This window comes from Solea senegalensis, unplaced genomic scaffold (assembly GCF_019176455.1).
Source record: "Solea senegalensis isolate Sse05_10M unplaced genomic scaffold, IFAPA_SoseM_1 scf7180000012815, whole genome shotgun sequence".
Taxonomy (NCBI): domain Eukaryota; kingdom Metazoa; phylum Chordata; class Actinopteri; order Pleuronectiformes; family Soleidae; genus Solea; species Solea senegalensis.
In genome coordinates this window covers 62,225-75,680 of record NW_025320702.1, presented here as the reverse complement: position 1 = coordinate 75,680, position 13,456 = coordinate 62,225, and the positions used below count along the sequence as shown (strand labels likewise).

Below are 13,456 nucleotides of genomic sequence, written 5' to 3'. Positions count from 1 at the left end.
AAATCAAAGGAGGGTTAAACAAAAAAAAAAATCCATCCAATCCATCCAGTGATGCAGAACTAAACTAAAAACCTGTGTTTTTAGGGAGAATCAATCCTTTGAGCCTCTTCCAAACTCTTCCAAACCAGAAAAAAAGTTTCCATTCCAAGTGATCGACATTTCATACTCGATAACAATCATCGCGTCCATCTGTGTGACCTCTCCAACCTCACAGCGGGCGGCTACGCCACTCCAACATGGCTGACAGGCGGGTGGCTGTGTGTGATCGAGGGAGCCATCTGTTAGCGCTGTCCCCCGCTCTCCTGTTCAGGTCCAGCTCCAGCTTTTGTAATCTGTGTGCTAATGGAGGACTGGCGTACACCTGCTCCTCTTCTTATTTGCTCTTCTTGAGTGCACGGATGGTAAATATCAGAGACGGCGATGACTAGACGTTCCTGAACTGTGGTTTCGCATGAAGCGAGCGGTGTGACCGAGGACAGAGGACAGAGATCTGATCTCTGCTGACCTGCTGTTTTCCTCGCTCTGGTGAGTTCAACAACTTTCTCATTTAAATCTCCTCAGGTGTGGAGCCGCCAACCAAGTGTAACAGCAGCCCCCCCCGCTTAAATCATGTACGCCATTTACAGCGTGCTATCGTGCCGCAGAGATAGACGAATGAGTTGCAATGGCCGACGCCGGCAGAGTGGAGTGCGTTCTCCGTCGTCGGCTACGAAATATTACTCTCCGAGTGCGTTCGTGTCGTACTGAGACTGAACTTCAAACACACTGGGAGCAAAGAGCGCGCGAGGATTATTCCGTGACATTCGTTGCCTCTGTCCTCTCGCAAACAGCGCTCCCCCTCTGATCTTGTTTTAACCTTATCAGCCTTTCATTTATACAGCGCCACTCGTAAACAAGGAGGGGCCCCCCCCGGATTAAACCGGTCCCCCGACTCCGCCGGGTTCTCCCTCTTGCTATTAAACCACTGGAACAATCTTGTGAGCTCTACACTTTGTGAGTTCTGAGTTAATATGAAGAGCGAGAGCGAGGAGGTGAGACGAGGAATTGAAGACGCTGGAGCTGCTCAGACAAAGTGTGGCCTCAGTAAAATGTGTGGACAAAAGTGTGTTCCTGACTAATAAGGGAAACGAGGCTCGGCAGATTAGATCGTCGTATTTTGAACACTTGCTCAAATGTGACTTGCAGCGTCAACCGTGTCAAGATTCATCAAGTCTGGGAATCATGACAACGTTTTGTTCTTCTTCCTCCCGTTTCCTGCCTGTTGCTCACTTGCAGCCCTGAGGCGTCGCGTCTCCATCGGCCCTCCACACCGACGCGGCGGCATCACATTCTACTCTGAGTCACCGACTAATTATTGTCTCTATTTATTTATGTGCAATTCTGTGACTAACTTCAGTGAAAACATAGCTGCCTTAAGTCCATTACATCTTAATAATATGGTTATCTCTCCATTACACAGACAGGGGAAACTGGAGTAGACTGCTTTGGCCTCATTTGGTAAGTTTTTGTCACATGGGTGAATCCAAATCATGGATTTAAAACCCCCAAACTCCCAAAATAACACTTTTTTAACTAAATACGTCTGTGTGCCACGATGTAAAAATGTCGATTTTCTCCAGGGAGTTCGGTGTGGGGAGTGAGCAACATAGACTTCAGTTTCCGGTTGGAAAAGGGTTTGTAAAAGCAAGATAAAGCAGCAAACATAGCCTTAAGATATCATAGATGGAAGTAGATGCCGATTTTGGAAGGTGGCAGCCATGTTTTCACTATTGACCTACAGTATATGCATAGTCTCCACATGTGTATCGTCTTTCATCAAACCCAAGACGAGATAAACGCGGTGACATCACCAGAGAGAGAGAAAAACTCCTCTCGGGCCACAAAAGGCCATTATGCAATCGTTTTTACAAGCGGGAGAGTATTCCCCCATAAACTAAACTTTATGTGTGAAAATCAGTGGCGTTCCTCTTTAACTCCAGCTGTCCTTGGCAATAAGGAAGTGTTCATAGCCTTGGAGGGATAAGACATTAAATCTAGCCAGGAGGCGAACAATGACTTGCAAATTCAGTCTGCAGCTGGCTGGTACTGTACAGGCTGCACGTTGGCAGGTGAGCGACCGTCGCCCTAAAGCTCCGTTCTTTCCCAAAGACATGTTTGGCTTCAACAGAATAAAAGCTAAATGTGGCACATTTGTCCGTGGAAAAGAAAAAAAAAATGTTATTTCTTCTGCTACAAACACGAGACAGGAAAAAAAATCATATATCAGCAAATTAAAGTCTGTATTCTAGGTTTCAGCGCCTTGGGGGCCTGGAAGCAAAACCTATTACGGCGGCTCCTCATTTCTGTTTTGCATATTGCAGCAGGCGAATCAAGGTTGCAAAAGGAGAAACTGCTGACAGTTTATTTGATATCTTGTGGAAGCGCTGTTTACTTTGAAAGAGTAGACGGGGAAGAAGTTTCTCGGGGTAATTAAGCAAACGTAGGTTGTAGAAGTTTCTTTGTTCCGTAGCTTTCTATGCACGCGCTCAGACAGCCGAGAGACTGGGGGAGATGGGGGCAGCGGCTCCCTTTGAATATTAAGACCCGACACGGAGAAATGTCACGAGTTGTCATGTCAACGTTGACGCAGCCAGTGACAGGCCGCGGTGCAAGGGTCCCTGTGGGCCAGTGCTGGGATTTGAAGGTAATAGCCAATCAGGAGGGAGGCTGTGGGTGTTGATGCGGCGGTGACACGGCCCTGGGATTGTTTTTGGGGTTTGGTGTTGGCAGTCGCTGGATGAAGCCTGCGAAATGTATCTGTCACTTCCAGTGGCGGGACAGCCGTGCTAGTGCATCAATCAATGTCAGAGCTCAGGAACAGCAGGAATAGCAGGAACAGCAGGAACAGCGTTCATGGAGGTCTGCAGGTAAAAGTGTGTGTGTGTGTGTGTGTGTGTGTGTTTAAGATAAGCTCCAGCCTTCTGGTCAAACACAGACCGACGTGGAGACAGTGAAGTACGGGGAGGTGAGAACTATCATTGTATACGTGTGATGATCCAGGCGCCCGTGAAGTCGTGAATCTCAACTTGGAAAGTTGAAAAGTTCAGACTGAGAGTTTGAATGAACCGCACATACGATACAGAATAACTGTAATGTTATGGAGATTTTTGATAATCAGGTGAGATGACCATCCATCCATCCATCCATCCATCCGTCATCTAAGGTCTGCCAGGTCTGATACATATAGTTAGTAAGCCTTGAGGTAGCCTGACCTTGAAAGGTGCCTAGTTTGTGTCTGGTTATAAGAATATGTGAGAAATTAAACTTAAAGATGGCTCAAGATTAGAATTTTCTCTCACATATAATGTCATGTATTCTTTAACGTAAACACTTTGAGATAAAACACACATTTGTGATTAAATATTCTGCCTTTTACACTTTGGAATCAAAGTAAAACCACAATTATCTGGTTTATCTGGATAAATCTTTACTAATATCTCGTCCCGCCCCCTTTTATATGTCACCATGAGGCCCTGCCTCTGTCGTCTCCTTGCATTAATAAGCACCTTCTCTGTGCGCTGACTCATACTTGGTATTTAAATACAGCCTCTTTTAGACTATCATGAGCATGTTTCAGTGGGGAAAAAAAAACGCTGTATCATTACATAATCTCCTCTTACGGGGGTTAAATAAGAGACAGCCCACTATTCACCAGAATAACCCGACTCTATCCACGGCACGTATCCACATACTAATGCCACTGTGCTTGATTAATATGCTTTTCAGTGGCTGCATTGCCTAAACTGTTTGCTCGTTGCATCACAGTAATGGCTGTGCCAAGAGGCTCTCCGTCAACATACTGATGGCCCTGCTGCTTGGGGGCCATTACTGTTTACAGTATGAGTAGAAACAATACAATGATTCCGTGCGTAGAAGAAAAAAATAACGACAACGACATAGTTTGTTATCAGTCTGTCGGTTCATCGCTTTATAGAAACTTTCAAGCTGCTCAAGCTGCTGAGTCGGGCAGAGGTGGGGGGGGGGGCCCGCGGACATCACACTTAGGTAATTATTTAACAGGAAAATGTTCGCCTGGGGACGAGTGTGTGATCGTGTGGACAAAGTACAGCGTAGGTGTTGAGCCACAAACTGCACCGTCACTGTTTGGGAGCCGCTCGAAACGGCTGAGCGCGTGAAACGAGCCACGGACGAGCCCAGGCTGACCGAGCGGGCGGGGCGAGCTCGCAATCCCGGGTCACACTTTCTGGGTTAAACCCAACATGGAGGGTAAATTGTGGATTTGTGTGTTTGCACTGCGATGAACAAGAGCGACCGTCTCTGTGCTTGTGTGCGACTGTAGCTACGGGGCCGCGCTCTGTTAATAAAGAAGCAGTGAGTTGGAAAATTGCATTTGAATGTGACTGTGTATGTGAGGCAGAGTCAGGCAGCAGGTGTGGACCAGCCTGTTCCTCACCAACAGTTCTCTACTGGGTGGAAGTTTTTCGATTCCACCAGCGTGATCCCAAATTACAGCACGTGCTGCGACAGAGGAGTCCAAGTCACCTACATCACGAAGATGTCACCTGTTTTAATGAATGAATGAATGAATGAATGAATGAATGAAATGATCACTCAGTACGTTTACACTGACTGAACATTAACAACACAGGATTTCTCAAAGTCAGTCAGTCATCATCTAACCGCTTTATCCTCCACCAGAGGGTCGCGGGGGGTGCTGTGCCAATCTCAGCTACAACGGGCGATAGGCGGGGTCCACCCTGGACAGTTCGCCAGTCCATCGCAGGGCCACACACAGATAGAGACAAACAACCATTCACCCTCACACTCACTCCTACGGTCAATTTAGAGTGTCCAATTCACCTAATCCCCACATTGCATGTTTTTGGACTGTGGGAGGAAGCCGGAGAACCCGGAGAGAACCCACGCACACACGGGGAGAACATGCAAACTCCATGCAGAAAGGCCCTTGTTCCAACCGGGGCTCGAACCCGGGTCTTCTCGCTGCAAGGCGAGAGTGCTAACCACTACACCGCCGTGTGGCCCCGGATTTCTCAAAGTAACACACCCAAATAAATCCTTCTGTGCGGGGAGTCAAGTTACTACTATTCAGTTGGACCCAAACTGGCCTCAGTGCTCTGTGCATGCTACACAGTTCCCTTCCCTGACCTTTGACATGGAAATAAAAGAAGAACCTGCCAAACTGAAGAAGAAAATCGGACAAAAATTTGCCAGAATACAAACCGCTACATTTTGTTTTTCGATTCACGGATCGTAGAAAGACTCTAAATAGCGCTCAACAAGCTAAAACTAGGACATATCGCCACCTATAGTGTAGCCGAACAGATGATCTATTATCTGGACAAATGATCATGTAGTAGGAGGGATTAACGGACAGGATTTTAACATCATCGCATGCATCAGAGTCTTCCTGATTTCAAATCATAATCATAAGGTAACGCAGCTGATGTTGTGTACCTTTCTCTTGAAACTTAACTTCTTAACTATTTTGTATTTCTCAGCACAGAACATCGCAGACACAGCTGACTAACTGACGCCGTCGCCTCCACATCTGTTTATATCCTGAAGTCCCGTTAAATCACGCGAGTGTCGCTGAGATCCCAGCCTGAAATCGTTTGATTAAACGCCGCGTCTCGGCTGGATCGTCTCCTCTTTGCTTTCTCGGGATTAAAACATTGACAATCTGCGACAAGGTCTGTTGTGTCTGTGGTTTTTAAAAGTCAGATTTGAAAACCCTGACTTAAGTGGGTGTATATGAGACACTGAGACAAAGACAGTCGTCCAATTAAACTGCATCGCTGCTCTGTGGCTGTCGCTATCTGTGCATGGAGACGCGCCGCGCGTCTCCTGTTTGATTCACGAATCTTCGTACCTGAAAGAGTCGACAACAAAGTGACGTTTGGGCTCACAAGTCACTTTCGTGTCATTGATGAAAGTGGGGAAAAAAAGACAACAGGCACATTTTGTTTGTCCTGTCACCTGTCAGTGTGTCGCTTTGTGCCGCTTCACCAAATCAAAAATCTGAGAACAGCGAGTACAGACAGATCGGGGACTTCATGTCACACTCTGAGCATCTGACAACACGTTTGTTTTCCTCCTACTGAGTCATAAAGTGCACAGCCTCAGGGACAAAGAGGATTGACTTAGAACTGCACACACACACACACGTCCTGTAACACAATATCAGGTGTCAGCTTTGTAAACTGCTCACTCTTTCGCACCAAAGTCCACAGAGAAAACCAGCAATTTTTACATCACAGCACACACAAAAGTTGTTCCTGCAAGTTCAAATGTGTGTGTTTGGCACAAACTGATCATAAGAGGCAGCAGTTGTTTCTCATATGAGCTAAAATTGTTGGTTTTGTGCAGGAGAGTCAGCGGTTTATAAAAAAAAATGACATAAACTTCAGTTACCAGTGAGAAAAGAGTGGTTGTGTGCCTCCACTGATAAGCACTGATGTCCTTGTTGACTATAAATTAAATTAAGCTCATAATTTGAATAAAAAAGATTTTTTTTTTGAAGATTTAACTGTCGCAGACGACACGTTTGCGCGAGTGCATTTTGCGTTACCGTAATTACACATTACTGGTAAGTTGCAAGTCAAAGCCAATGTGTGGTTATTACGGTAATCTCACTTTGTGCCATTGAAGGACGCCGGTCAATCAGTGTCTTTGTCGCCAGAGAGTTGGAAAAACGCCTGTACATAGTTTCCATTTTTTTGGCCTGTTTTTGGACATTTGTTTTTCCTTTAAATTTGAAATTGTTAAGACACTATTTTAACATGCGGTAAATTGTTAATAACTGCCAGATATTGAAAGTTATTCTGGAAGAAATGGGCAAAAGCAAGGTTTAAATGGTTAAAATATCGCATTGATAGAAACATGAGATCCCAATGACGATTGATTCCCAATCAATCTTTGAGTCCAAGTCAATGTTTGTACCAAATTTAATTTGCCTCCATGTAACCGACACGAACGTTTATTGAGTTCATATTTGAGTTTTGACTCTGTGAGACGTCTCGTCGGTTCTTTTTTTCTTGATTTCTCTTGAGCTACTCTTGAAATATCCCACTCACACACGGCACGGAATCAAAATCACCGTTGACTCCAAGTGAAAGCTTTTAACGATCTGAAAGAATTCCCTGAAGCTGTTCTGGAGACATGATGGACACAAGAGTGGGGACAGGCCGGCAGATGGACAAAGGGATTTACGCTGTCAAAACAACAACGTCTGCATTTTTGTGAGACATTACAAATTGAAATTTCCGCTGTTTTCGCCCCCAGAGTTGCACAGGCGCCGTGTCATTTCTGTCAGGGTCTACGTCCGACCTTAGAGTCGTAAACAGTCTGGCTTGAGTTTAACATCAAAAGGAGGAAGCCAACAGTGTTATGATATTAGAGGACAGTGCATCCTCTGATGGTGAGTGCGGCGGTTAGAGAGCTGCAGCGAGACACGCCGCCAGCTCTGAACTCACTTGGCACGCGGTTGATGGCTCTCAGTGGCCTCAGCACGCGAACCGTCCTCACGGCAGAGAAGCTGACGTTCTGCAGGTTGAGGGAGTACTCCAGCATCCTGCAGCACATGGGAGAGAGAGGGGAGAGAGAGAGAGAGAGGGGGAGGAGAATGAGCATAATTATTTCATTGCTGTAAAGGTTCACGCTGCTCGATCATCTGGGGATCGGAAACACGCAAAAATGCAAAAGCAACATTATGTAGGCAATTATGCGCCGCGTGTATAACATGCTCTCTTGTTTCGTTTGGAGGTGAGCGTTAATTAATCCTCTAATGTCGCCCCCGAATCACATTTACATTCTTCTGCCTGTGGGGATGCTTTCATTCCAGAGGCAACTGGACTGAAACTACAACACACACACACACACACACACACACACCGTGTTGGTGCACACTCGTGTTCACATGCACCGTTTAGCGACCAGCGCATCCGCCCCCCTTTTTGAGGCGCCGAGAGCGCCCGAATCGCCCGCCACCCCGCAGGAGAATGTGGCATCAACAGCACGTAAAAGAGCAGCATCACATGACTCAGCACATGCACACACTTAACATCCTGTCCAGCAGCTCTGTGGACGCTCACTCAGGCTGTGCTGAAAGGGTTAGAAGGACAACGCTTAGAGGAGGGAGAGATACGGTGGAATGCTCGGAGAGGACAAAAAAAAAAAAGGATCTTATTTCTTTCTTGATCAGTGTTTATCGTCCTCTCTCCTCACACTTACTCTCTTCTGTGTTTGTGTGTGCGTGCGTGCGTGCGTCGAACAGATGCTGAGCACATGTGCAGAGGCGTGCAGATGAAGGAATTCCCTCCTCGCAACAATTCCAAGTCTGTCTGTCTGACAAATTCACAACACATGTCGGACACTGCGTGTGTGTGTGTGTGTGTGTGTGTGTGAAACCCCGCTGGTTACCTTAAGTGCAAGAAACTCCTTTAAGGAATGTGCAAATATGTGTGTGCCCTCCTTTTTAAAACCTACTGTAGGGTGTCCCAGTACACACACACACACACACACACACACACACACACACACACACAGGCTACAGTATGAGCCAGTCCCTGTACGTCACATCACATCACATCAGCAGCCGTAATATTCCCTCCATGGACGCTCGAGTCGAAAGGAATCGAGTGGCATTTTTTTATGAAACAATAACTTGAACTGACACGGTTATCCATCAAATACTGTGAGTCTGAATAAAAGAGTCCACGTGAGCTAAAAATCTAAAGAATTACAACGATTAAACCAGCAGAGGTTTTGTGAAACGTCTCAATTATAGCAATTTTTTTGGAGTGCAAAAAAGCTGGAGAGCCTGTTTAAGATTAAAAAGTCAAATGAAGTCAAAATTAATTCAGTATATGCAGCAGTTACTTAAATAACATGATGATTAATGACTATTTAAAAATATTTAACTTTTTACTTTTACTGCACTTTTTTGAAGCAGGCTATATATATATACACATATATATATATATACATATATATATATATATATATATATATACGGAAATTTAGACATCAAATCATCAGGAAAATGTTTACTGATATAAATGAAGCGAGAAGTAGAAGCACCTTTTTGCAGCAAGCTGAGTCGCCCCCTGGTGGCTATTCAGTATATTCTTATTTCCTGGTTGATTATGACCATTTTTTATATCCAGTAGGGTCTATGGATAAAAAGCCGCATTCAAACCTTTTTTTTTGGTAATAGTGAGTTTTATCAGTGGGTTAGTCGGTGGATCCAGTTCCTCAAAAAAAGTCAAACTACTGTGTTGACTGTTGCTGCAAACTCTGATTAATTAGGTCAGTGTAAGAAACGCTTTAAACTATGAGGAGAGGAGATAAATTCAGTGTGAATTCACTGCTGAGTCCCTATGGGGAATTTATGGAGACATTATCAGGATACCAGTGGGAAATCTCGTGTTTGAGTGTGACAGACACGCTACAAATCTCCCACTGCAATATAATACAAATATTAGGGTAATTCTTCATAGGACAGAGCCACATAAACAACCTTTAAGGCGCATGAGGAACGACGTCTGTCGAATAAAAAATAGTCCACGCCACGCAACAACAAAAAAAAAACACTTGCTGCCCCTGATGAGAGCCAGATGAAGTTTGGGAGCGCTCAGTGAAAACTGACCCATCTCGTCTCATCTGGAACGAAATGGAGTGTATCAAACAAACGCTGGAGACGACAGGAAGTCGTGCGCTGGTTTCGTCAGAGTACGTGCCAGTGCTGATGATCCTGATACGGGGAACTAAGAAGGAGGAGGAAGAAATGAGAAGCAGGAGAGGAGACAGACAGGGGGAGGCCCAACCTCGGGGGGGGCAGGGGGAGTTTGCGTGAGGAGAATTCCCAACAATAAAGTCGTGGACACAGATCGGCAGAGGAGGTCGGCGCCGAGGACGAAAAAACACTTGTCAAACACATTTCTGATATGATAACATCCTCACAAGGACAAGTCATGAAGAAAAAAAAAGCACTCTCAGAGACGCGCACGTCTTACCTCATCCTCTGATATCGCAAGAGGACGAGTGTGTGTGTGTGTGTGTTTATGTGTCAGGCACATGATGGATGGTGCGCGCGGCATTCCAGCGAAACGGCCAACAGTAGCTGGAAACACCTTGTGCATATTCAAACGCACACACACACACACACACGCAGATACAGTAAAGCCACCCAGAAAGACCTACAATATTAAAACTAAACAATGTAGGAATGTAGGACAGTGTCCAACGCTTCACCCGCCCCGTCCTCGTCTAACCCTCGTCTGTCTGTCTGTACATCTGCTTTGTTATAACGTCGAGCGGCTGCCAGTTCAACATCTGACGAAACGATATAAGGATATTTGAGCGATAAATAAAAGCCTCGCAATAATTAACGGAGAGACAGATTTAAAAGGAGTCCCCGTCGTGTGTTTTTAGCACGGTCATGATTGAGATGAACTCTCCGTAGGTTTCACGCTCCATTAGAGGAAGGGGAGTTTGTTTTTATCAGTGAACACAATGTGAGATAAATAATGTTGTATAATAATATAAACATGCTGCATAACTGACTAATGGTTTCGGGACTTCATTTATATTCTTTCACATCATTTTTGGTGGTTTTTTGCATCAACTAACTTCAGGTCTAAAAAGGTCTAAGAAGATTTTAGACTAATGGAACAATGATTAACAGGACTGAATTTGTCAGGTTACTTGGGCACAGACTGCATATAAAGAGGTGTAAAACGTCATTAATTTGTGTTTAACATCTCCACATAATATATTAAGCAAATCATGAAACCTCAAGGCAGAGATTTCCAGGCTTGAGTCCCCGTTATGTGAGCCTGGGTCATGAAGTTTAAGTCTGTGATGGGTTCCCGTGCTACACTTAAGAGTTGACTTAAGATAATTAAAAAAAAAACAAAAAAACAGTTAACGCAAACGACTCACTTGTCTCTCTTTCCGAGAGTTTATTTACCGTGTAAGCGGCGTGTGATGCATGCATGTGTGTGTGTAAATCTCTTTAAGCACGTTGGTTTCCACCATTTTATGAGTATTTTCAATTTGTGCATTAAAAAACCCCCACAAAAATATCACTCGAATGTTTGTATTAAATGTAAAAAATACCAGCTTTCACATTTTACTGCATTGGAAAACTGGAGGATGTAAGATGTGAGGAGAAATAAAACATGATACTGAAAGAGAACTAATTAAGTTGCAACTGCTGCTGATCTTTGTGAAAAAAGTCCCAACATTCACTCAACAGCAGCATTTTTCATTCTGCGAAAACACGCCCACAGATATTCGGGCACTAAAATGACAATATTTCAGCATCTTATGAAAATTATTTTGGCTCACAATGTTAAAAATCCTCAAATTTCAAGTCCAAATGAAGCCAGCGTTTGAGTCCAAGTCTGAATTTGAGTCAGACTCAAAATCGAGTTTTCTGGAAACAGAAAAACGTTGGACTGAAGTTAGTTGTATGCGTGTATAAATCTCTTTGAGCACTTTCCATTATTTTATGTGTATTTTCTATTTGTGCACCAAAAAAACCAAAACTAAGAAACTTTAAATGAATTGTGAAGGTAAAATTTGAAAACGTGTCCTTCCAGCTTTCACATTTTACTGCACTGGAAAACTGGAGGATGAAAGCAGATTTGAGCAAAACCAAAACATTCTTGGATTTTGAACAAGAAGAGCATATCACAACAATAAAAATGGAAAGTGGCATTGAAGGTGCTTCATTTATGCTGCTGATGTTGGTTAAAAAAAAAAAAAAGTCCCAATATTCTCAGCGGTGAATGGAATCTCACAAATGAGCATTTTTCTTTCTGTGAAAAAAACACCCACAGATACAGTATAAAAACGAGTTTCGTGAAAAAGTTTCGTGAAATTCGGTGCAACTCAATCCTGGCTTGCTCCATCCATGTCTCGCCTTGGGGGGGTGCTCTAGAGCCCTGGTGCCCAACGCACGGGTCCTAGCACTAGCCAACATAGCATTTCAGTGCAAAGTTTTAAGAGCTTTAATGCACGTTAACCCTCTCAAAAATCCCCGCAATGACAATGTCACTCGTGATTGGGACCTACTTATTTTGGTCTATTACAAAAAGGCTAAATTTCTGAGTCCAAATGCAGTCATTTGTCTGAATTTGAGTCAGACTCAAAATCCAGTTTTCTGGATCCAGGACTTGGCACGTGTTTCTCTGTGACGACCCACTTTCCAGGACTGTTGGCCGCTCAGGTCACTACATGGACATCAGCGAATAACGACAATCTGTTATCATCAAATTAAGTGCTTGTATTATTATTATTAGATCAGATTCAAATGTTTTTTTTGTTTTTTTTATCAGCTACACTTCCCCATCATCAAGCCACTCCGCTGCTTATCTGACCCAAATGTTAACCGGCTTATTCTCCACAGTCACGGTGGATCACTGAAGATCTGTCTTTCCCCTGCAATGATCAGATAATGGGAAGAAATTCTCCATTTCCCTGCACCCAAACAAATGTCAGAGTTCTTATCTGTGAACCCGAACGCCTTACAAATGTTTCACCAAATAAGACATGTAAACTGTGCTGAACTCGATACGTCACTTTCTGAAAAAGATCCGAGCGGCACAAAAGAGGCTCAGAACAAATGAAAACGGTGGGGAAAAGTCAATATTTTAATAATACATAATTGTAATAAAAGTTCTCCGCTTTCTGCGACTCCCTCCAGGATCTCATTATTTTGCAACGGTAGAAAGCTTTGTCTACAAAATGTGACAGTCGCTGTATTTCGCCGCATATGAAATAGTCCAATCCAAACTCTCCGGGTCAAACTCAATCAAATTGAACAAAATCCTTTTTCTTTTTCTATTTTTTTTTTCTTTCTGTGTAAATGTGCTGACGCCTGAGGAGCTTTTTCACAGTGATGGGAAGAAGAAAAAAAACAACATGTTATTGTTTGAAAAGTGCACAGCAGTTTCCCGCTGATACCTGCGGCCGCGAGCAATCAATGGAAATATGCTTTCTCAAGGGGAAATTCTGCTAATTTTAATGTGTGTGGAGAAAAGCTGGAGAGAGAGGAATGCCTTGGGTGATGTCAGCTGAGTCAGTGTCAAGTGATGTCACTTCAAACACTGAACAGAAAAAAAAAATACACATGACCGTACAGATTATCTGGCTTTGAAAAAAACAAACTACAATGGCTGCAATTGGAGCACATGTTTTTGGTCAGTGAATGAATGCCATACTACCACACACACACACACACACACACAGAGAGAGAGAGACGTTTGTGTCAAAGCAAAACCACTAACCACAATTAGTGAATACCTAACCCTAACTTCACCATAATGTAAAATGCTTTTATTTTTCAAACTGAGTGCTGTAGTGTCATGTACAGTACAGCAATAAAGTCTAAAGAAAGTTTGATGACACAACACTGTGTTATGGTCACGTT

General features: G+C 43.8%; 1 protein-coding gene across 15 annotated transcripts in view; it reads right to left on the bottom strand.

The window, feature by feature from the left end:
• Positions 1-13,456, bottom strand: part of LOC122760011 (voltage-dependent T-type calcium channel subunit alpha-1G-like) — a 128,031-nt gene that overhangs the window by 97,785 nt on the left and 16,790 nt on the right. For all 15 annotated transcript variants that reach the window (XM_044015068.1, XM_044015070.1, XM_044015071.1 and 12 more), the window contains exon 3: positions 7,494-7,591. In XM_044015068.1, the coding sequence (XP_043871003.1) occupies positions 7,494-7,591 (98 nt within the window). The remainder of the gene's footprint in view (positions 1-7,493; positions 7,592-13,456) is intronic.